This window comes from Haplochromis burtoni, unplaced genomic scaffold, assembly GCF_018398535.1.
Source record: "Haplochromis burtoni strain Fernald_Lab_line unplaced genomic scaffold, NCSU_Asbu1 Contig_42, whole genome shotgun sequence".
Taxonomy (NCBI): Eukaryota; Metazoa; Chordata; class Actinopteri; order Cichliformes; family Cichlidae; genus Haplochromis; species Haplochromis burtoni.
Window position 1 is genome coordinate 1,129,453 of NW_024582403.1, and position 25,848 is coordinate 1,155,300.

General features: G+C 41.0%; 1 protein-coding gene across 1 annotated transcript in view; it reads right to left on the reverse strand.

The window, feature by feature from the left end:
• Nucleotides 1-90: 90 nt before the first annotated feature.
• si:ch1073-396h14.1 (disintegrin and metalloproteinase domain-containing protein 10) overlaps nucleotides 91-25,848 on the reverse strand; it is a 33,790-nt gene continuing 8,032 nt past the window's right edge. Inside the window, exons 5-15 of the mRNA XM_005920789.3 lie at nucleotides 22,225-22,313; nucleotides 21,297-21,419; nucleotides 16,894-16,986; nucleotides 16,454-16,622; nucleotides 10,334-10,497; nucleotides 6,784-6,955; nucleotides 6,512-6,656; nucleotides 6,080-6,263; nucleotides 3,268-3,367; nucleotides 2,679-2,899; nucleotides 91-1,024 (exon numbers count right to left, since the gene is read on the reverse strand). Of these exons, the coding sequence (XP_005920851.1) occupies nucleotides 920-1,024; nucleotides 2,679-2,899; nucleotides 3,268-3,367; nucleotides 6,080-6,263; nucleotides 6,512-6,656; nucleotides 6,784-6,955; nucleotides 10,334-10,497; nucleotides 16,454-16,622; nucleotides 16,894-16,986; nucleotides 21,297-21,419; nucleotides 22,225-22,313 (1,565 nt within the window). The 3' untranslated portion in view covers nucleotides 91-919. The remainder of the gene's footprint in view (nucleotides 1,025-2,678; nucleotides 2,900-3,267; nucleotides 3,368-6,079; nucleotides 6,264-6,511; nucleotides 6,657-6,783; nucleotides 6,956-10,333; nucleotides 10,498-16,453; nucleotides 16,623-16,893; nucleotides 16,987-21,296; nucleotides 21,420-22,224; nucleotides 22,314-25,848) is intronic.

Consider the following 25,848-nt stretch of genomic DNA (forward strand, 5'->3'; position numbering starts at 1 on the left):
AAAGGTCAAGAGAAATGCTCAACTTTTCTTCCTTGCTGGCTCAGTATAAAAAAATATAATTATCGGTCCTATTTACCATCTCAAGGCTGTTTGGTCCGTTAAAAAATATTATCAAAGTGTGTTTGATCTAAACAGTTTTAACAATTTAAACACTCACAACTGTTTCTGATATAAAAGTGCAAGCAGTCCTGGATTGAGCCCAGCGAGCGGTGTTGTTTCTGCAAGTCCTTGTAATTGTGGTGTTGTGACACGTGTTTGGCTACATGTGTCAAGGTGACCCCAAAGATATGCTGAGTAAGGACACCGTAAACTGCAGCGTCAGCTTTAGTTTAACCACACTTTGGTTCCTTACAGGACCACAAAGGTTGGAACTTGCTGGTTTGACCTCGTAGATAAGTTTGTTTTATATCTTATTCTAAACTGTTATGTAGGTTGTTAAGAAGATTGAAGATAAATGTAGCGGAGTAAAACACAGTATTTGCCCAAAGATTTGCAAAATAGTATCTACTGAAAGAAAGTACCGTCAAACTCTATGTACACGCAGACCCTTCAGTTGCAGGTGTTGCTATGGTTGAGATGGAAAGCTGGATGCTCCTCATAGCTGAAATTAGTGTCTTAAACATGCTCCGTGCATTTAAGGCTTTGTAGTGACAGATGGCTTTACATTGCAGCGGTGCTTCAGCTTTCTGAGGGGCAGCTGACTGATCCACATTTGGCAGCAGAAGAAGCAACATTTTCCACAACACATACATCACAGGAGACTCTTGCGTCTTTCCTAAATGTGAAGAGTTACACAAAGACATCGGTGAACATGGCTGAGTTTTTGGGCAGTTGAACAAAGCTGATGAATCCTCCTCGACGTGGCACCTGAAGATCTCAGGTAAAGGACGTTTATTCAAGAGTCTTCAGGGATAAAAAGTCACTCCAAGTTACGTGTGTCCAGTTTAATGCTGCAGAGGCAGACTGTGCAGCCCATGACTCCAGACAGCGTCAGGATAGCCAGCAGGATGGCCCACCAGTGAGCCTGAGGAGAATAAACAGAAACATGATTTCGAATAAGCTGGAAGCATTGGTGTCGTTTGGTTTAAGATTAAGATTAAGATCACTAGAATAAAAATCTTTAATTTAATCTTTAATTTAAAATGTTGAGCAGAAACAATAATTTTATTGTTCAAAGGTTTTCATATCTTTACCAAAAATATTACCTCACTGATTTTGCCTTATTGTTCATTATTGTTCACTTTCATATTATTCCCTCAGTTATTACCCCCCCCCCCCCCATTACATAAATCAGTCTAATATCACTCAGCTAGAACCCATCACTGATACAAAGCTATTATTTAGTAATAATGTTATAATTAAATAGCATTACAGGCCATTATAATGTTATTACTGTGCTATTACCATGTTATCACTGAGTATTAATCTACCTTTTCTTTTGCAATCATGTCTCTTTTTGTTTATGAAGCAGATACAAAAACACTACATGTGCAGTTTCTTCTTTCAAAAGTTTCAGTCTATAATGCTTTGTGGTTTCATACTGGTTAGGTCCCAGTCACAATAACCTATATACTGGCTGATGACTACCTAGCAACCACTAGTTGCTAGGGAAAAGGGAGTATTCCACTGGTTGTGAATTTTGTGACTGATGTCACACAGTGACAGCCAACAACCTCCTGCAACTACTCGCCTACTGGTTGGGAAATACACAGTTTCTCCCAGTGACCAATAGGATACCAAGAGGGATTAAAAAAAAGGTCTATATTATTTTGAATTACTTGTTTTATTCAAATGAACACAATGGCTAAACATCCTGTTTGTTACACAGGGAGCACATATGGTAGCTGATCTTTTGGGTAACTCTACCGATTGAGTAACACTTCTGACGCATCCACCGGCTGAAAGAAAACATGCTTCAAGGCCAGCTGCACGTGCTTTCCACACCGTTTCAACCCAGAAACTGTAGAAAAGACTCTACTTTGTTTTAAGACTGAACACTGAACACCCAGATATGAACAACATATGGCCCCGACAGAGAAAACAAATGTTCTCCAGCTGCCAAATGCATATCAGCCAAATAATGGGATGGGCTCATCACTTGGATCTACAGGCCGTCAGTCGTAAACCTCTTTTTTGGATCATACCTAATCTGAAGGAAAGAGGACTTTTCTTCTGTATTTGAGCACAAAAAGTACTTTCTTACTGCAACCATCTTTGTCACAAGCACCTTTTCTTATACCTAAGAGCTTTTAACCTAAAGTTCACAGACTCATACAGATGAGCAAGTATACTTCAACAAGTAGAGTAGAGGAGCTTCTAGTAGACAAGCTGCATGTTTTATAGCCATGTGTAGATCAAATACATTTTTGAGGTGTAGGCAGATTTGTATTTATTTAGACCCAGCTATCCCTCATGTCTTAGTCTCAGTGTTTCTTCCTGTTTTATTTTAATAGTCTAAGGTCTCCTATGTATCATGTTCAGTTTTGCTTCCCCTGTCTCGTCAGTCGGATTCTTTTCAGCTGTGTTCCTCAGGTGTGTCCACTCTGCCCTATTACCTTCAGAAATAAAGCAATTTTTTGGGTCCTGAGCTTGGGTCCAACTGTGCCTGCTACGCAGCGAAACCTGACAATCAATATATTTATCTTATTCTGATGTTATCGCACTAATGTAGATTCCACCTTCATCCACTCTCCCACGTCGTCGAAGTCATCCAAATGAAGAAAGGAGTTCTTCAGTCTCGCGATGGGGCCGTCTGCATCGAGGATGCGGCATACGTGAAATTTGTCGCAGTATCCACGGTTTCCAGAGCACGGCGCACCACCCACCAGGGGCAACACTTTTTTGTGGAAGTGATCGGACAGAACAGACGATGTGGTGCTTGCACAAGTCTCAGGCTGATCTGCAAGAAATACAAACAAAGGAAATCAAATCAAGTTACAGAAACATTACACACACACATATAGAGAGAGAGAGTATAAATACTGTTTATACTTTACAAAAGCAAGTTTCTTGAGCCGCATACCAGCCTGTGTGTGTATATCATAAAAGAGATATGCCACTTACTCAAAACTTGACAATATGAAATGGAAACCGGAGTTTGAGAAACAGTTGACCTTTAATAACTACGATTTGTGAACACAGATTGGTCTAAAAGAACACAATCATTTAGAAATGTAACCTCAGCACTAATTAACACAGCCTGAGTTGTTGAGACACAGCATGTAAACACATTCCTCTGTAGCAGAGGACACATGTTCCCGTGGTTACCAGGCTTCTGGCAGCACATGTGGCATTTCTCCCTCATGGAGTCTCCGGGACAGTCGCACTTCTCCAGGCGGTGCTTCACACAAACCGAGCCAGTGCAGACCTTCAGAGACAAACAGATACTACAGTTAGGATGTAGAGTCAGAAGAAGCTGGGAGAGAACTATGATGTAAGAAATTAAGACAAATAAGAGCCAGTTCAAGTTCATCACTATCAGTACGTCTATTGTTGATGATCAAAATATTGACTCGATTGGTAGGGAATTGGATTATTTCACTACCTTACAGTTTATGTCAGTCATGCGAATTAGCAGTGAATTTAAATTTATATATCTATATTTATGTTTTAAAGAGGACCTATTATGTTAGTTTCCAGATCCATGTTTTTATTACTGGACTCTACCAGAGCTCATAAAGGTCCTTATTTATCGTACACTGGACCCTCGATTTAAGCATTCTTATATCTCATTGGCTACCTCCCACAAACAGGAGATTTGAACTAAAGGTGGGCGGGGCTTCTTTCCTCACAGCCCAAGCCATGTGCCTGTGCTCCATATTAGACATATGTGCTCTCTTTGATGTCATACAGAGCCTGGGGCATTAAAGAACGATCTGAAGTCAAGAAAAAATACAGAAAAGTATACCAGATTCAATTCAAACAACACTAGTTCAAATACTCAAATACGTACGCACACAAAAGACATGAGCTAGTTTAGGGAGTGTTTTTCATTTCATGTTAATACATCAGATTTAGCCATTCATAACCACTCCTGGCTAATGTCTCATAAGAAAACTGGGGAAACAGACAGGTAAGATGTACTGGGGCGCTTGTGTTGCATTAACTTTTTCAGTGTATATAACACTTACAGACACTTATATAGTGTTCGACAGAGTTTAGAAACTGCCTCTTACTTTCTGAGACTTTGTAATGTGGGGATCTGCATCACAGATGTGTTTCACTGTTGTTGTTTTTTAAGCCTGAAGTAAATTTATGTTTGACATGTTTTGATGAACCGAATATGTTTGTTTGAAGTTTTTTTTTCTCTTTTGTGTTTCGTTGGAAATAATATATCAGTGTCAGTGAAAAAAAAAAGATGAATTTGAGAATTTTAACTAAAGATACGTTTTCCCTTTCTTGGTTTACACTATTACTTACATCTCCTAAAAAGCCTTTTATCATGTTTTACGTTTGGGATTATATATTTTATGTTCCCGGGTCAGGTCATCCAGGTTAGATGAGGTTAGAACATCTGGAGACCACAGTCACAGCTGGAATAAATGCTCTCCTGCTGAGAGGACAGAGTAACGTCTGTGTTTAATTTTGGAGGGAGATCCTGTTGTTATCCTGCTGGCTAAAAAGGATTTTTCTCTTCTTTTTTCAGAAATGCTGTGTTAAAATGGCACCTTTGTTTACACCTGTAATACCTGCCAGTAAGCACAGACAGTGGGTTTTAAATGTTCTGATTATTTCAAGATAATTTTCATTTCGTGCTACCTAAAACAAAAACAGGAAGCACTTGATTGTATTTTAAATGAGAAACTGGAAACAGCCGAACTTATTTGTGTGCAACGCCCTCAATCACTTTTAATCAGAAGGCAAATGCACAAGTCAGCTGATGGGAGGCAACTTGCACTCTCTGCACTCTCAGACACACTGGTGAGTGTTTGCAAATAATTGTGCTCTCTTCTATAAAAGTAGACAGACTGCTTATATGTTAGCATTCTGTCTGCAATATGCAATCAGTCTGAGTCAGTCTGCACTGATGAGTGCAACTCATCTGTAACACGTCTCTTTGCAATAGAGAACTACTATATAAAAGCAAGGCTAGTTTGCAGTTAAATCACCTTTCTGCAGCAACGATTTCAAGTGAAGACATTTCTTAACTTTTATTTAAAATAAGTGAGACTCTGGCTGAATTGTAATGTGAATTTCTGCGTATGCAGGCGACACGGTTTTATCAAAAAAAGGTTGCTTGTTGTGCCAAATACAACAAATAGCATTGACACTGATATTTTTGTATGATCACGATATTAGGTGTAGACAGAGCTGACACACAACACAACAAACTCACTCACTGAACACTTTGTTAGGAACCGCTGCTCAACTGAACAATGTAAATATCTAATGAACCAATCATGTGGCAGAGTTGTTGCCAGACAGGCTGGTCTGAGTATATCCGAAACTGCTGATCTGCTGGGATTTTACCACACAACCATGTTGAGGGTTTACAGAGAGTGGTCTTAATAAAGAAAAAATATCCACTCACTGGCAGGTCTCATGGATGAAAATGCCTTGTTGATGTCAGAGGTTGTGTCAACATATGAAGAACTCTTTTTCATATCTCCGAAAGATGAACCAGAGTAGCAAAAGACCACTCCAGGTGGCACTCTTATTAGCTCATAACAAGAAACCGCGCGTACGGGATTGTTAAAATTGAACCTTAGAAGACTGGAAATCTGTTGTCTGGTCTGATGAGTCTCTTTGAAGTTCTGCGACATTCTAATGGTAGAGTCAGAATTTGGCTTAGAGAAATTCCACAGCCTACCTGAGTATTTTTGCCAACTATGACCATGTCCTTATGACCACACTGTGCCCATCTTCACCTTATAAGGTGTCTGGCGAGTGGACATGATGAAAAAGAAATCTCTGGAAAAGCTACTAAATGAACCTTATACTGAAAGTCTATTGCCATGTGCTGCTTTCAAGGTCAAGATTCACATGCTTTGCAACATTGCTGCACACTTGCACACTTTCCCTCATTGGGTAACGGAGTGTGTTAAGTAACGCTCTGGTGTGGTGGATGTGCCCGCCTCACCCCATTCAGGCAGACACGCGTGCCCTGACTGCACACAGTGAGGTTTTCCTTGGCAGCTGGCTTGGGGCAGAGCGGGGAGAGTCCTGAGCACACGCTCGCTTTCTGGCAGTCTGTCTCCTCGTCGCACCTCTGACCCTCTGGCTTAAACTCGCAATTCTGACCACAACACAGGCCCTGACTTGGACTGATGAATGGAAGAGAAAAAACACCACAAACATGGCTGCACATGAGAGCTACATCTAAACTAAACAAAGCCGCATCTCGAAACTAGAATATAAATAGTTTCGATGAAAGACTGATGATGAATATTTAAATTTATTAACCTCAAACCCATACATGATTGAACTACAAATATTCAGAAAGACCTGAACAGCTAATTACAGTTTTGGAAATCATTTTCGCACACTTTGATGTTGTGTACATGTGGAGTACCTGCAGATTTTACCAGGCTTGAGGTGACACTGGATTCCTACAGGCTCTTTAGCACTGTAGCAGCAGAGATCTGTATCTTTGTTACCGACATCACACTCCTCACCTTCCTCTATGATCTGGTTTCCACAGATGGGCTGATCACTGACTGCCCAAAATGAACAGACAAGCAGATAAACACATGAGCAGATACACACATACAGATATAGCCTGAAGGCTGCAGCAACTAGTGCACAATGTAAACAGGATGCAGGACACTGATATTTCTTCCTCACCCGTGAAGCAGTCATCTTTCTTCAGCTTCAGGATGTTGCTAACGTGTTTGATGCTGCAGGGTGAGAATTTATCGTTGTTTTCACGCGCCCCGTCTGTGGCGTAAGGAAACATCAGGTACCTGCCTTTACCGACATCGGAGCCGAGGTTCCCGCAGTTAGCGCCCTCATCGTGCTGAAACACAGACAAAACGGCAAGCATGAAGATATTTGCTTCCACCTCTTAAATATAGTTTGGGGAATCAACTTCCTTCACTGATCATGATGAGGAGCTTTTCCAGTCATGTCCATCAGCAGGCCTCAGCTGAAAGGGCAGTTTTACTTTTAAGAGCAAAAAGACAAATCTTGAATCCCCTGTCCATCTAATGATGTGTTCCACATGTGCAATAAAACTAGAGCTTCCTCTTTTTCTGGAGCTCATACTCTTAGGATGTCAAAGTCTCTGATGAATTATTAGTCTAATGCAGAGACTTGAAGTGAACATGCAAACATGCTGAGGGAAACGGCATTGATGTGGATATTTTTGCATATGTTTAAGATTAGGCTGAAAGACACTGGTGATTATACAGTCGTCACTTTATCTGTCACTATCTGCAGCTCTGGGTTTGCCAGGGCACTGCAACACAGCATATGTTGGAACTCTTTCTTTCAGCATGCATAAAACTAACTTGAATTGTGTTTCCACTCTCATGCCTCAGTTTCTTTTGTGGGGGCTTCAGACTTTACACCAAACCTTGTATTCGCTTCTAGTGTATACCAGAACTACGCTATCTTTAAAGCTGAAAAACAGGAAGAAAAGCAAAGCTGTGTTCAATACCTCTGCAGAGATGTATGTAACAGCACTTCCTGTTTACTTTTTGAGCACCTGTAGCAGTCTACAGATGCTGTTTTCACAGACACGATGTGATTTTAGGTTAAACATAACCAAAAACAAAGATAAGTGTTTATACTAGAAAGCTTTTCCAATTCAGGAAAAACCTGGTGTGCTATTTCCTTGTATTTTATGAGGTACTGAATGTTTCTTCTTATACAAATATACATAAGCTCTATGCACTACACCCCCCAGAATACAATGAGAAAATAAGGAGTGGGACAACAAAATATTCAAGAACAAAGGATAAAGCAATCAATGATTATACAGTTTAAGTAAATATGATTTATGGAGCAGCAACACCTGTAAACAAATATGGGGACAGGGGAAAAACTTAAAAGCGTTCCTATATGAATATGAATAACAGTAACAGAAACAGGCTAGACTATTTAACAATACAATATGTTACAGATTTACAGATGTAAGAAATAGCACAGTACAAATACAACAATACAAATCACTCAATAATAAATATCAAGGATTGACAGAGGTGATTATAAATATATATCTAGAATATTGACAACAACATTACTGAGTAGAAAAGAGCGTGTGCAAAAAGGGTGTAACTGTTGCAGTGTTTACAGTTGTAAAGGCCACGGGCAGGAATGATTTCCTGTGTCGTTCAGTGGTGCTTTTCAGTCTCTCACTGAACGTGCTCCTGTGGCTAGCCAGCATGTCATAGAGTGGGTGGGAGGTATTATCCAACATTGTCCTTATCTTGGACAACATCCGCCTCTACAACACCACCTTAAGGGAGTCCAGCTCCATCCCCACAACATTACTGGCCTTGCGGATCAGTTTATTTGCCAATCATTGCATTTTGCTTTTATTTACATTTTACACCTGAAAAAAGACGTTTCAACTTAATGCAAATTAAGACTTGCTGCCTAAATCTGCTTTGATGGTTTTGATAGTAATTTTCTTTTTATCCATTCATATTAGAGGTAAAGCAAAGAAAAGATATAACTTTTCAGATATTAACCTGGAAGCCAGTCTGATAAATGACCTTCAAAAATTCATTTTGTTGTTGCTGACTTACAGTTGCAAGGTGTAATGGTTTAGATAGTGAAGGTCGCCTTTGCAAACTTTGGTCTTGTTTCCAACCCATCAATGATGTCCTCTTTATATTTCAATTTATCTTTCACCTGATGAATTCATTTTTAAAAATCAGTGTAGAGATACACAGTTTGGAAGAGAAATATTCTGAAAGCCAAAGCGTCTTTTTAATCAAAGTTTCTCCCCATCACAGTGCACCCCTGTGCTTTTTCCACCATGAAGTTGCAGGGGAGACCTTCAGTCACATGTCTTTATGTCTTCCTCAATCCTATGCAGCCTGGAAACATGGCTGTCACAGGAGCAAAGATATTAGAGGGGTGCTCTGTGCTTACAGTAGTTTAATTTATAAAAAGGCAGCAGGGTCTGACATAGCAGAGCTAATCTGCTCAGGAATGCCTCGGAGGGCTCTTTAGTGTGTGGTAATATGAATAATAGAGAGCAGGGTGAGAAGAGAGTGTGGAGTGCTGCTGGCGTTTTGGGCAGCAGGAGAAAGGTTGGAGGTGTTAGCAGCTGTCACACATACTGAGGTGCAGGCATTTGTGTGCTTATATAACATGTGTGCTGTTATTGAGGTGGCGGAAGAGACTGCCAGGCAAACAGAGAGTAACCATAGGACACAAGTGACTGACATCAGAGCTCCTCCCGTTCCCTTTTTTGAGATGTACCAGTGAGACTGAGACAGGGGTCCCTATAAAAACAAACCAGTCAATAAAGGACAAGGTCTCCAACGCCCACAGAAGTGAATCATTCACAGACAATTTGTTCCAGTGCAAACAACCGTGTGAGAATATGCGACACAACACTTTGAATCTCTGGGACTCGTCACGTTCAGCAAACAGCCAACGACGTTTTATGTTTAAATAAAAGATGGAAATGATTCAGGTTGAAACTAGCAAACAGACATCCAGGATACACTGAACCCATGAAACGTGCAAATCGAATGAAAAGTCTCCTCACGTTTTACCGTCACTCATTAGTACAACAAACAGAAACAGCAGCAGATATGGCTGCACTAAAAAAAAAAAAGAAGAAGAAAAGAAAAGGTATGATACATTTAATTTTGTTTTCTTGGTGCTGAGCAATCTGGCTTTCATTTCAATAGAGTTATTAACCATGAGTAAGACTGATTCCAGTACAGGTAATCCTTCAGTCAGAAATCACCTGGCCTTATTTTGGTGCATGGAGCACTGTTGTCACTAAAGCTAGGCTAATGCTAAGTCATTACTGTCTCTCAACAAAAGCACCATCTGTCTAATAACCCACAATTTGATTTACATGAACATGAAATTGTGGTCGTGGAGCCTTGCAGTAGTTCTGGAAATTAGCAACATACGCTCTGCACCATGGAGATATAGCAGCACAGAAGATTGAGATGTACTTTTTAAAGGTAAGAGGTTGAAATGCTAACAGTACACTCAGATAAATACAACTGAATACAACTTGCTCTGTCTGCAGCTGCAATATCTACAAAAGGCCTCCTGTTCGACCTTCTAGATATAATTTAAACCACAACTGACATCAACAAGTTCCGACATATATGAAAAAATCTTTATATAAGTTGTATGGTTGAATTGTAATCATGTTTTGTTTTGGGGTTTTTTGCTGGTGTTTTTCGTGGTGACTGACCGGAGATCCAAGGCTGTGGCCGAGCTCGTGTGCCAAAGTCAGCTGGACTCGTCGAGGAGGCAGAAACTGTCCGTAGTTCTGAATTGTGACCAGACCTGTGTTCAGGGTGCAGTTAACACCGTTTTTGAGGGTCGCAGGCTTTGAACACACTCCTCCCCAGTTTCCTTAGATAAAGAAAATAAAAGACAATATCTGAGATTGTGAGGTTCACTGAGCATGCGACACTTAAAGTTAATACTTAAAGTAAATATAGTTTAAAAGCTGAAACTTCTGAACATTCCGATTTATCTCAGCGTTCTCCTGAAAAACCTTTACATATATTTATGTAACATTTATGAATTCATCTCAATCCTGTAAGACCCAACCCATCAAAAATAGCCAGAGAATTCAGATTTTTTGGGAACTCAGATGTTTATTAACCCTTAGAACAAAATCCACATTTTTTTTTTTTTTGCTGTATCATTTTTGTATGATATATTTTGATGATATTATTTTTTTTTTGTATTGCATTTGATGCATTGGCCATTTTTGGCAACTTTTTGTTAACAACACTGTTAATTTTATGTAAGGTAAATAATTGACAATAATCCAAAAAACCCCAACAATCAAACAATCTTCTATGAACAAGCACTTTGGTGACAGTGGGAAGGAAAAACTCCCTTTTAACAGGAAGAAACCTGTGGCAGAACCAGGCTGTGGGAGGGGCGACCGTCTGTTGCAACCTTGTGAGTGAAGGGAGCTTCTGAGTGCTGCAACCAAATGATCCACATAGGATTTTAAAAACCACTGAAGCAGCTGAGGAAGGTAGAAATACAGGTCACTGCAAAGCTGTAACCTCATGAATGCCTCCTGAGTTGATAAGGAAGATCTTACAATCACAGCAGAAACGAGCTGCAGATCTAATTACAGCCTGGCACCTGTTACTTTACAGGGTGATAAGATTGCATAAGTGACCTTGTGCTACTGGAAATACTTTAAAACCAACAGTGCTCTGCTACTGTGGCTCCAGTTTGAGGTGTGGCTAGAGTCAGGTGAGCTCTCCTTTTTTTACACCAAAGCCTGTGGTGGTCATCATTGCCTTTCACTTTACATAATATCCATTGAAAGCCATTCTTACAATTATAAACAGCTGTCCACAATCACATGGAGGGATATCTGGGAAGTGATGTCATGTTGCAGCTGGCCAGCCACAGAGCTAGCTCTACAGAAACCAGTCTGATTGGTCAGGCTGCACACCTATAGGTCAGAAAGACTGTTCATTGGATAAAGTATGATGTGAATACCAGTAGTTTGACATAGTTATCTAACTAAATTTTCAGTCTTATAGGGTCAGTTCTTCTCATTGTCAACAACACACCGAACACTGGAGGAGTCTAACCCGCGTTTTCAAAGCACAGCTGGGGAGTTACTTCCCCATCTTTTCATTGGTTCCCGTGCACCCGTGTGTCGGTTGAGGTTGCAGGTCTTGGCAGTCTCGTGACTTTTATGTAACATCCTCTTACATAATGTTATCAGCGCCACCATTTTGGCGGGAAAAGCTTGCAAGGTACGTGTCCGTTTCTGAGAAAACCGAACACACCAGGTGTCATCGCAGACTGTGGGAAAATGTCGCTGGCATCTGGATCTCCCACCTGCATGTCTTTGTTACGCAGTGGGTGTAAGTGTGACAGGAAGGGTCAGGGACAATCAGAGGTCAGAAAACAAAAACAGAAGCGTACCCTATGACACCAGGCTGGAAGCAGTAGCAAATAAAATGTCTTCTAGATAAGCGAAGGAGGTTTGAGGCTATTTTATCTTTTGTTAATTGAAACTTTGAGGCTTTTAAGCTTTAGATAAAAACACAAAAAGAATTATGATAGACTGCCATTACTATAAATCCTCCGCATAGTTAAAAGTCAAACTGCCGCGCACGGCTTTTCCAGTCACATTGATGAAGAATGCTGGCTGCTTCTTTCCTCCATTCCCTCCTTTTGACCTGAAATGGTCCCCCTAATTCAAGGGGCTGCATTTCCTAGAAAGAGTGTTACTTTAGAGGTCCCCACTGTGGGTTTTGGCAGCGAGCGTGCAAGCGATCGCAGAGTCGGCCTGCACTCTGTTCCTCTCCTTTTCTCCTTCTCGTCTCTGACACACAAAGGACGCGTACTGAAAGACTCCTATTATTAGCCTGCTGGATAAACACAGTCTGCATGAGCAAACAATCATCTGGCTCGCTTAAATCTAATGTACACACCGACACACACACATGCACTCACCATCAGCAGGAAACATGCGTGTATATATTGTATACATACACTAACGGTAGAAAAAAAGTTTATATGGTGACACAGCATCAGTTAACATCATAGCACACACAAACACTGAGATGCTTACACAGCACACACACACACACAAGCAAACACACATGGTTTTAATGTAAATGAGCAAACGCTACAAAGACGTAAAGGGTCTTTCCTTAGACCTGAACATATCTGGGGGAGTCGGAGTACCCAAATAAGACCTTTAACAGCAAAAACAGATGCAGTGAACATTTTGCGTGCCAAAAACAACAACTAGTTCCCAGATAATATGCTGGTACTACTCAGGAAGGCAACCAAAAGTACTGTAAATAATGTACGTCTATACAGGCTTCCGCTCAAGGCTGTCTTTGTCTCCAGAGTTCAATGACCTTGCAGTTGTGTGTGTTTATTTGCTGTGTTATGAGGCTGTTTCGAGCATTTTTATTGGTCAGAGACTAAAGACTTAATCTGACGGGTGTGTAGCACAGCTATTAATCAGCCGGGGTCTTACGCTTTGTATGTTTTTCAGCTCCAATAATGTCAGTATAACAAAATGAAACTATTTCATTGAAAAGGCTGCCACTGCTGTTTATTTGCACGCATTCATTTTATTACTGCTGTTACCATTGTACATAGGTTTGATTTTTATGTGTCCTTCATCTTTCCTAATTCTTCTCTATAATAAGGAGAGAGAGCAACAGTATTTTGATTCTCCTGCATGTACTGGACATGCAGGAAATTGACAATAACAACAAAAAAATCATTGAATCTTAAGAAAGTACTTTTTTTTCTAGTTAATTGTGTCAGGAGAGACCCTAGATGATTAAAGTTTGAGGAAGAAACCAAAGAAATTATATTATTCTTGTTATTATATATATTATGGATATATATGGCTATATGGACATATATATGTGGATATATTATATATTATTAGTTCTGTCCACTCACTACACACATATTTCTCCAGATTACAGTGTGAAAAATCACTGACAGAATGACGACTAATTTGAAGTTCAGTCACAAGTTATGAGCCCTGCATGCCACCAGTACAGAATAAGGTTATTAAACAGCTTGTTATAGCTGAGATTTTATGCACCTGATCTGAATAAGACTGTTTTTGGTACAACACACATAAAGCCTTTAATTGGTCTACTGACAGTTACAGAGCAAATAACTGGCCTAATAGTAATTAGTTACTTTTGCTGCTTTCCAAACTGCAAGGCATGCATTGCATTGTATTTTACTGCGCTTTGACATTTTGTCCTTGTTTGAAAGCTGACAGAGAGGCGTACAGGCAAAGGGAGTGGGTGGGGGTGGGTGACATGTGACAAAGATCTAAACGTCCTACACTGAATGCACCGGCACCGGCACAGGCTGAAAGGTGATTAACCACAAATAAGAGTCGGATCTAAAGGAGAGCAGCTGTGCTCTGGCTAGCTTTTCATACAGCAATTATTTTACAGATACAAGCTACATTTTCAAAGCAAACCATGGTAATGGGAAAAAAAACCCCGTGCTTTCTCAAGTTTTCTTTGCAGCATTTCCTTTAAAGTTTCTCCATGTCTAATATAGCTGGTGAATATCCCCTCCTTTGTGTATGTATACGTATGTTCGAGGCCATTGTAAAGATTCATTAACGCTAAACGTAATGTCTGGTAAATTAATGTCTTGGTGTGGTTCGAAACTCTGAGCTGAGCCCAACCCCCCATCTTCCACTAACATAGAAAAACGCAACTTGGAGGGGTTAGAGGAGGAGTTTGGTGTGGTGGATGGGGGTTGTGTGTGTCCGCATGTGTGTGAATGCAGCACTTTGCTGAGGCTGCAGATGGAAACGGGGTCTTTGAGTTTAAGGGCCAGTGGTGAAACCACTAAGAAACTGGTCATACGGAGGTCGAGTGTATCAGTCTGTGGAGGTCAAACCTCTCTGCTGTGTCTATGGGAGATCACATGAGCCTGAAAAGTCCTAACAGTGTAACTGTGTGTGTGTGCGTGTGTGTGTTACTTATGTGAGATGTCACCATGGCAATCATGTGGTGGAATGCAGCTCCAATCCTCTCTAAGTCGTCTAGGAGCGGCTGTGTGTGTGTGTGTGTGTCAAAGGTTCAGCGCACCCTAATCGTATGTCATTCTGGTGGTCTGCTCTCACGCCCCTGAGTTTAACCAATCAAATGCTGAATGTGAGACATAGACCCAAGCAAGAACCTCCTACTGCAACAGTTCTCATACATGTGGTCAAGTCCTTCCAGCACACCAATGATACTGCACATCTACGGGAGCTGACTAATGCTTGAACCGTACGAACTAATCCAGGTATACTGTGGCAAAGTGGGATGGGAGTTTATTTATTATTATTTTACATGCAAATAATAAATTCATCATGTTTTCAAAAGAAATGCTTTGTGCAACATGCAGGTTTGTATGTGAATAACTGAGGATTATTACTTCAATGTCTCAGACCCGAACACTGCATGTATGAAAGCCTTGAAATGGGAGCTGTCTAATTCCTGTAACTGTGCAACATTGTCATTTGAACAAGGAAAACTATGCTTGGATGCATTTTAGGGCAACCAGCACATAATAAAACATATGTGTTTCTATATACAGTGGAACCCCAACTTACGAATACCCCGTTTCACGAAAAATTCAAGTTACAAAGGCACTGAACGGCAATATTTCTGCCCGTGTTACGGCAAAATGCGAAACCCGTTGGCTCTGATTGGCTGAGCCTACAATGCCCACAATGCCTTCCGGATGACAACCCCTTGGCTTCCGTACTTTCGCTTCGCTGTTCCACTCGAACGACATATTGTTGTCCTAGTTAGCATTTAGCCTATAGCCTATCATTCAGCATCGCCTCACTCAAAACGCGCAATGGGTGCTTCAACTTACGAAAAATCTTCGACTTACGAAAGACCCTCGGGAAGAATTAATTTCGTAAGTCGGGGTTCCACTGTATATAGTTCTTACACCCACTTCGATACCTCATTTAATGCACATTCTTATTTAAATATTCCTTTTCCAGGTTACAAACTTTTTAACACTGTCTGGCTCATATCCACACATTCTGTATAATTCTGTATAATGTATTTGCATAACGCTGAGCCTGGCTTATGTTCTCAATGCATCCTTTTTAATTTTTCAGTATAGAAATGCTCCAGCAAATATTTTAGTCTCTATTAACTGCTGGAAAATGCTTACCAATGCTAAAAGTTTGGATTTTTAATAAATAATGACATTTTTTGGTCTTTGTAAAACTGCTTTCAGATGAAGATATGAAGATAGCATCATGATGTCTGCTACCTGTGAGAAAGAGAACTGATTCTCTCTGTGTCGTGGAAAAACAATGAGTTTATTTTGTCCAATTCTTGAAAAATGTTGAGTTGTTCCTCCAAGTCCAGAGTTTAGCTCATATTCGTATTCAGGAGCCAAAACACAGCTTATACTGATGTTTTAATAGCGGTTAATTAAATCATTGTACTGGGGTGGCAAAGTTGCAACGCTAACACCGACTGGTCCAACGCATGATGGTCTCCGTCAATAGATGGTTCGTAAAACTTTTGTAGGGAGAGCTACATGATGATTTTGTAGTCTATTAAACAGTGGACGTATTTCCAGGAGCCTGACTCGCTCTGTGCATTATCTAGTGAATGAGTAAAGGTTCATTCGTAGCCTAACAAGTGTTCCAAATTCTTTGTGTGCTTCTTTTGTGAGGAAACCAAACACAATATTACATTTACGGTACCTGTGGAAACCAGTGTTTCCACCATGCTGCATATGCATTAGTTACATGAAGAAGTCATTTGTTTATGATTTTTGTAAAAGTGCCAAAGTGATTCTGACTCACCGGCTTTGCCTTCCCAGGCAAGCCCCAGCACTCCACTGTAGTCTCTGTCAGTGAGCAGGTAGGACAGGCAGAAGTTGCCCCAGTTGTTCTCCGAGTACAGACTTAGCAGCTTCTCGGGGCCGATGTACAGAGGAGACAGCGGGTCATTTTTATCCTCTTCTGTCATCACCTGGAGACAGACAAACACAGGAACACTCAAACACACCACAGTTCTGAGGTCTTGTATTTCAGCTTATTTTGCTGCTGTGACTCACTTCCACTCCCAGAAGAAGACACATGGGCACCATCACCGACTGATGCATGAACCCAAGTATCTCAATAAAAAGCTTGTTCATGACATGATTTTGAATGTGTAAAAGCTTCACTGTGTTATCAGCGATCAGCAACTGAAGAACATTGCTCAAAGGTTTGTGGAGTTTGTGCACTGTTCTGAAGCTTACTCTGAGGGACTTGACTTTAAAGTTGATCAACTGGATTCCACTGAAGTCCACCTTGTCGTAGATGTCATTCACAGCCCGGATGTACGAGGCGACCTGAGAAACCACAGTTAATGCGAGAACAACAGGAATCTCTCTGGAATTAAGCTAAAAAAAATTAGCTTTTTTGCCTTTAACAAGTCACAATAAGACAAGAAAAGGAAAAATGAAAACATTAAGTGATATATCGTAATAACTTATTCTATCTCATTTATAAATAAAAACAAGATTTTCAGAAGGTTTAGCATTTTATCCTTTCAGTGCTATAAATGATATTTTCGTCTTGAAGATAACCTTCTCCTGCTGATTTGAAAAGATTGAACAATAGCAATCTGTTGACAACAATGTGACTGTTATATATGTAAATGTGTCGCGTCAGGTATTATATAAAACACTGGGTGTTTTTGTTGTGGTTGGCACAGATTGTAACAGTTTCAGCAAAGCATGTGCACACCGGTCACATGCGCAGGTTTGATTCTGCACAGCAGGAGACAAACGTACAAAAGCGCCTGTGGGGAAATGCTCATGAATGTAAATATTGACAGCTTGGATGTAGGAGACATTGAAACTGGGACAGGAGCCTCTGACAACAAGGTTTTGCTTATTTACACTCAACGATCCCATCACGGCATCAGTTACAGTATATTTTCTCACTCTGTGCAACAAAGGTCTGGCGCTGAACCAGAGACAAAATGTGCTTGTTTAAGGTGGAAAGAATCTGAGGCGGGTCAAAGAGGTGCTGAAAGGGTGGACAGCACAAGAAACTCCAGAGAGAATAACAAGTAAACTAAGGACAAACTGACTTACTCATTAACTGACTTGACTTTGACTAATAAGAGATTTAATTAGTCAAAAAAGAGATTCGTGGGAGCATGAACTCACATCTGTGCACTTATCTTGTTTTATCACAAAAATAATGACTCTTTATTGGTTTTTAATTCGGAGGAATTAGAAAGATAATCATACTGAAGTGGGTTTTTGCATTATTGTATCATCTTGTAACTAAACTCAATTTAAAGTAATGCATCATGTGACCTCTCTGTCTGATTATGTTTCTGACTGCATTGAGGCAATGCGGGGACATCGGCAGAAAGTAAGCTTTTAGCTGCTTGTCTGCTGATGTCGTGGCAGATGGCCCCGCCCCTCCCTGAGCCTGGTGCTGTCGGAGGTTTCTTCCTGTTAAAAGGGAGTTTTTCCGTCCCACTGTCGCCAAAGTGCTTGCTCAAAGAGGATCACATGATTGTTGGCTTTTTCGCTGTATGTTTTATTATTATAGGGTCTACCTTACCATATAAAGAGCCTTGAGGTGACTTTTTTTGTGATTTGGTTCTGTATAAATACAATTGAATAAAATTTAAATTCAATGCCTGCTCAACTGGAAAGTATTAAAAATGTTTTTAGCTTGCATCTGTAAGCTCAGAGTTGGCTTTTACTACAGCTGCAACAGTTGTACAACATTACAAAGGAGGGATTTTCATGCTTTAAGCTTTATGTGTTGTTTAAAAATAAAGAAAAGAGCGGATGCACTGTGCACTGTCGCCTTCTTCTTCTTCATTCAGCTGCTCTCTTCAAGAGACACCACAGCAGATCATCTGTCTCCATCGCATCCTCCTCTCTCACATCAACCTTCCTCCTTCACTACATCCACGAATCTTCTTTCTGATCTTCCTCTTTTCCTCTTAACTGGCAGCTCCATATTCAACATTCTTTGTCCAGTATATCCACAGTCCCTCCTCGGCACATATCCAAACCATCTCAGCCTTCACTTGAACTCTTTCTCTAAACTGCTCAACCTGAGCTGTACCTCTGATATATTTATTACTAATCCTCTCCTTTGTCATTCCCAGTGAAAATCCGAACATCACCTCTGCCACCTCCAGCTTGGCCTAGAAAGCATTTAAGCATAGAAAGCAGTGCTTGTATAAATCGGTGTGAATGGATGAATGATACATAAATATGTCTGTGCAGGTTCTCAGTCCTCCAGGTCATGGTATTCTGAGGAGCTTGGGAAGAAAGTGACTGGACTTGTTTCACCTCTGGTCAGAGAAGCTTCTTCAGTTCTAAAACCAAATGGAGAGTCCCAGGTATTTAATCCGTAGTGGGAGTTGTCCCTTCAGTGCGTCATTGACCCACTATTGATCATGAGATGATCTGATATCGTCGTGTTGGTGTTGTTCCTGGAACAACATAGTAAATGTTGTTCCAGGATCAACATTGCAAGTGACCAATCACATTGTTGTGACGTTATTCTTTGGCGCGCCAAGCCATTCGTGCATTTATGAAATTCCAATGTTGCAAGGACAATATCAATTCTGCTCAGCGTTTATTAAAGGGTTAGGGTTAGGGTCAGGGTCCGTTGATTGGCGGATAGAGGCGGTTTCTCGCAGCTTAAGTACAGTTTTTTGTTTTACGGCGGTTTTTCCCGAAGTCGCAAAAGTATGACGTCACAACATTCTGATTGGTCACTTGCAATGTTGATCCTGGAACAACATTTACTATGTTGATCTGGGAACAACACCAACACGACGATATCAGATCGTGCATTGATCATGTGCCCAACCACGTGAGCCAAAGTCTGAAAAAGGGTGTGAGTCATTATCAGCAGAGGTTTCGGGTAAAACCATTGTGTGACCTTGCCCAACCCTTTCAAGTGATCCTTTGAGATCATCTGACGCAAGATGTGAAGCGGGTGTTGAGGTGCCTGGGAAGAGATCTCAAAACTGCACTGTAGGTGGCAGACAGTTGGAGTTGTAAGCCACTGCCTCTGTTCAAAGATGGTGGTTTACAGCGGATATAGATGGCTTCTCTTACTCCTCTTTCAAACCATCTGCCTTCTCTGTCCAAAATATGAACTTTGGCATACTCCAAAGAGTGACCTTTGACCTTTAGATGCAGATGCACAGCTGGATCTTGTCATGTCCAGGTGGCTCTTCCATGTTGTGCCTTGTGTTTATGGAGTGGCTGTTTGGTTTCTCCAGTGGAGAGGTCTGAGCACTCCTCGCTGCACTGCACTACATATTTAGCTTGCGTTTTAGAGTTTTGTCCTTGGGATGAACCAGTTTTTGTCTGAGGGTGTGGCTGGGTCTGAAGTGTACTGGGATGTCATGCTTGGAGAAAATTCGCCTATGTCAAAGCATAAAGCGCTTTGAGTTCTCAGGTAGACCAGAAAAGCACTATAGAAGAAGAACTAGTCTGTTTACCATTCATCACATTTTTATCAATGATTTTCTAAAACTTTGATTCTGATGTGAAAGACTGTGTTTGGGTAGGCAGAGCCAGCCATAGTTATTATCTGCTTGGCTTCAGTTTTCAAAGAGTTGGTGAAAAAGGGAAGGCAAGATAAAGCAATGTAAGCATGGACAGTTCACCATTTACCACGCATTTAACATCTAAACTTCACCTTGTTCTCAGCATGGCAGTTTTATAGCTGTCAGTTATATGTTTTAAAGAACATACTGAAGAAACTATTTAGAAAAATGAGAACAATTCTGGCGCAGGTCTTTGCACCTGACAGAGCCTCATTTAGCCATGTTTGCAGCCAGTGCAACATAATGTCCCTGCAGTGCATTGCACCACAGCTGCTGTGTGCGTCAGAGCGGGGCCTGGCATTTGCATCTTCGTTCGGCGTCAAGGTAGCAAACACTTTTATTGTTGACTATCCCAAAGGTAAATAATGCAGCACAAATTGTTGTCCACTCAATCCTTTGATGTTGGTCGATACAAAATCAGACAAAAGTTTAAGTCGTGACCAAAATCCAACCTTAGCCTAGCATAATGCTCCTTTAATATTTAAATAATATGATAGCAGGTAAAGCCTGACGCCGTGTACTGAACTACTAGCTGGTACATTTACAAAAAGGATGATAAGCAGTAAACAAACATAGATTTAGTATAGTTTTTTTTTGTCTGCCTGTATTTTGAAACAAGAGGCTTGAATGATAACTTAAAGTCTGACTAATGATTGCACTTGTTTCATTAGGATAAGGTTTTACTATCGACGAATGACATTAAGTGACCCGTGTACCCAAAATCCAGGACACCAAATGCAGTTAAGAGTGTGTAAACAAAGCGTGGAGAGTTCTGCCAACAGGAGGGGAAATGTGCTGTGATTTGATGCTCCTGCAGGATGTCCCAATAGAGAAACACTGTGCTCCTAAACGAGCGCCCTGTGGCCCTAAAGGCAGGGGATCTTTTGTTTGTGATGTCAAAAAAGCACAAAGAATCAGAACTATTCTTAGCTCTGTTTTTTTTTTTTTTTTACATGTTTCTATTTAGCTTTTTGTGAATCTTTCTAACCTTTGCAGCAATCCTGAATATCTGAAGCCAAACTTCTTAAGTGGCAAATAAAGCAGTTTTGAACTTCTCACCTGAGCCACAACAGCTTCGACAGACTTGAATCTTTTGTAGTAGAGGTAGTCAGCACGAACGTGGAGGAGGCAGGTGGTCTTTGACTCATCCAGAGTTCTCCTCGCCCGGCTCACTGGTGCCTCCTGTGGATAAAAATGCAAGGACGTGATGCAAAAGAAAAACCGATGGGAGACCGATTTGAAGTTTGTTATTCTCCATAGCAAATATTCAACAGAATGTACTGAAATTACAGATCTGATTCAGGAAGAAAGATGTCATGAAGTGGCAAAAACTGCACATACACGAGTTTAAGAAAATGAAAGCAGATGAAAGTGAGACTTTCTCAAAGTAAATGTTGACACAGAGCTCGTACTCATGACCTAGTGGGAGCGGGGACAGGTAGTGGCAGGAACACAACTTGGATGCTTAAATGGGAAAAACATCTGTTGAGAACATCTCATGACCAAACAGTGGAAGTGATCTCTGACAGGAGGTATGTTGTTAAAAATGGATTCATACTAATGTCCCAACATTCACTGTTGACAATAGACTTTGAGAGCACCACCCACTTGGTCATAGGTTAACAATTTTCCACGTGCCCATGGGGAATATTAGATTAATTGATACAGCAGATGTTTATAACAGCTGTTCTTATCATTTTACAGCCAAGGTCGCCTGTGAGGCGGCCGCTCAGCTCCCTGCTGATCACCACGCTACCGGCGATGTGATAACAGCCTTCTGGAGTTATAAACAGCAACTTACCCGGTGACTCACGAGGCCCAATAAAAGTGAATGAATGGTCAGTTATAAAAGATGAATCAGACACACGAGTGAATTTCTTCCAAAAACAGTTATAGGATTGGCTATAAATAAAGATTACAAAGGAGGAAAGAGGAGGAAAGTGGATACAGTAGATCCTTCATTCAGTTTATGTCTGGATGATCATACCTGACTGGATCTGAGGTTTTGGGCGAGGAGGACGTTTAGAGTTTTTGCAGCACAGAATCCATCGGGGGCAGACGTCATGTATGACAGAGCTAGTAACAAACACAGATATTTACAGTCACAAAAATACTGAATCTGCACCGTTCTTCTACCTCGCCTTTAGCCAAATACACAGAAAGTTGCAGATTGCCAAGCCAATGAGTGACGCTTGTCCTTGAGCACGTTTATTCACGTTGCTTTCTTCTCAGTCATACTAAATAACTGAGCAGAGATCAAAGGCTTGCTCCACCTGCAACTATTCAAATTTACTGGAACAATTTAGAAAGATCAAAATAAACACATGATGTGATGTACTCGTCGGCCACAGTGTGATCTTTGGAAGATATTTGTGCTGACATGATAATGGTTGCTCGGCATGTTTGTTTCTCTAGGGGCAATGATCAGTGAACAAATACTGAATATATGCTTGTAAGAACTGGACTGCACAGAAAAATTTCCTGCCTGTACTGATTGCTAGAACTAACCCCAACCCTGTACCCCAACTACAACCCTGTGCGATCCTTATTCTCTACTAAATAGTTGCATGAGGTCACAATAAAGACTTTACTCCTCTAATAAGAAAAAATCTACAGCTGTTTCTGGATTTTGCTGGGAAATTTTGAAATTCTCTCTTTTAGACCTGTTCCTGCTGTACTTCATTTTATTTATTTTTAGTCATTTCCAAATGGAAGTTAATATCAGCAATTAGAAAAAAGAGCAACAGAATATTTAAAATATCAAGTGAAAGGCCCTCAAACTGGAAAGTTACACGAAAATCAAATCACATGATGCAGATCAGTCATGTGGTTCCACTCTTGAATTTGCTAACGATAGCAAAAGCTGGGGATTGGATCCTTGTTGCACGAGCGACCATTCGTGCAGCAATCATGGGCAGAAGCACCCTCACACAATTTGTAAATAGGCCTGCATTTGGAAACCAGCACACTGGTCTGGAGTGAGAGCAATGGAGCCACATGTGGAAATGATGTTATAACTGCTGCTCTGATTTCATTAAACCATTGTCCATGATTTGCAACACCTCTGGGAAGGCTGTGTCATTCAATCTGATGCAATAATGATGGGTCTGCAGCCACGGGGGGTATTGCTTTTGCATGTTTTGGCGCATCATGTTGCATTGAAAAAGCCGCAGAATTTCACAAAAGTGCAAGAAGTCAAAAGGTGCTCACACTGAAAGAGTACAAGGTTTATAGTCAGGAAACCAGTGCAAATGGAAAGTAATGTAATCCACTCTGCATTAATGTTGACCAAATATTATTGAAATCCACAGTTACAGTAGAGTCACATGACATGGTGATAAGTGACTTTAAGGGGTAATGCAAAGTTTGTGTGTGAGAGACACTCAGGCATGAACCTACAGTGAGAGAACACATGATTGGATCACACCATTATACCAAAGTCCTTCAGCCAATCAGAACCCCGTAATTCATCCTATACATGGCACAAGTGGGGGTGGGTATAGATGCGGAGGCCTAAATGCTGGGTGTCGACTACCCACAGACTGAATTATTTCCAGACCACATGTCCATGTTCTCTTCCTTAGTCTGTTGAAGAGTCTCACAGCAGAAGACAAATCTTTGTGTAGTCAAACTTGCAAGCAAATAGTTTCTTCTTTATAATATTTGTTAAGAAATAAACACCTTTTTCCAACTGGAAACCAAAGACAGCAACTAAATGGATTTAATTGGAATGGCCTCTTGTACAGTCAGGGCAAACAGAAAAGGATTTTCCCAGATGAAAAAAAACATCAGTGTCACATTTCAGCCAAGACCCTCATTTCCAACAGATGCTGGAAGCCACTTCTACCGTGAAGAAAAATGTAGATAATCCAATCCAGAGTCAAAGTCTTATTCCAGCTTTTTAGTGTAACAGTTACATTATTTACACACAAAACAAAAATTACAATCCTGCCACACAATCACAGAACAGTTAAATCTTTAATGGATGCTCTTCCTGTGCATAAATTGTTGCATTGTGCTGAAGAGATTTGGGTTGTTTGGGAGCAGGTCCAGAACAGGCACTGAGGATGGAAATGAATAAAATATGTGTGCATAGGAGAGCTCCGTTTTTGGCCTAAAGTTACTGTTTTAGGGGCCAGATGAGCTTGTTGGACCCCCCCTTCTATTTTCTGGGGGGCTGGAGCCTATCCCAGCTGTACACAGTGGGCAGGTCGTTTGTCCTTCCCGGGCCCATGTTGGACATTAGATCTCTCTTTCTTTTATCCCATAGCCTCTGTCTCTTATTGTACTTGCTTTTATTGTTGTCAAAATATTAATTTAACAAAATTATAAGTGTCACAAGCATCATCTGTGATACAGTAGTATCAGATAAACTGTTTCCAGCGGGTGAACATTACTCATGAACACATGGTCGTTGCCCAAATTAGATCTTTGATCCAACAGTTATTCAGTGGAGTCACAGTTTGCCCGATGATGTCATTTGCACACTAACTGGGAAGTTGCTTGTCGATCCTACTTCAGATATTTCTCATCAACCCACGTCTTCTCTATTTATGCAATTTATGAAACTTAAATACAGCTAAAGGTACTTCCCACTATGAATGACACTTGCTGAGTATTTGTTTGAAATAATGTAAGAACATTTTGATGCATCTTCAGCCATTTCCACAAATGCACTGAACCTTTCTGAATTAATCAGCAGAGACTCAAGTGTCTAGCCACGTTGGAACAGATTAAATGGTGTTAAAACAGCAAAATGCAAAGTCTGTGTGGGGTCCTGTTGTGCAGATTTACCCAATGTGAGACTTGCCTCCTGGAAGCTCGGATTAGGAAGCACCCTCACCTGGATTTTAAGCAGTGAGAACAAAGCTCAGACAAAATACCTCCCTTTGTGTGCTACATGCCAAAAAGGACAACTATCATTTTCAAGAGCTAAGAACTCTTACATTTTCCATCCAGAGCATCACCTGCATGCAACAACTGAAGCGACTTTAGCACCGACTCAAATGTTTAATGCTGGGCCGGGTGCTAAAAGACTGTGCTGCGGAACTGGCGGACGTCTTCACCTCTATATATAACACCTCGTTGTCCTGTTCACTGGTACCATCCTGTTTCAAAGCAGCAACCATCGTTCCCATCCCAAAACAGTTAAATGTCACATGTCTGAACGATTTCAGACCTGTGGCACTCACCCCCATTTCTGTCAAATGCCTGGAGAGACTGGTCATTAAACACATCAGAGCTGCTTTTCCACCATCCCTGGACTCGCACCAGTTTGCATACAGGGAGAACCGGTCAACCGAGGATGCGATCGCCAGTAATGTGCTGCACACATTACTGCACACATTACTGAAGCACTTGGAACACAGGAACACCTATGCACGGCTCCTCTTTGTAGACTACAGCTCGGCTTTTAATACCATCCGGCCATACAAACTCCGTCCCAAACTCCACCAACTGGGACTTAACTCCTCTCTGTGCAACTGGATTGTGGACTTCCTCACTAACCGTAGACAGAGTGTCAGAGTGGGTAAGAACACCTCTTCCACCCTTGTGGTCAACACCGGTGCCCCTCAGGGGTGTGTCCTGAGCCCTCTGCTATACACTCTCT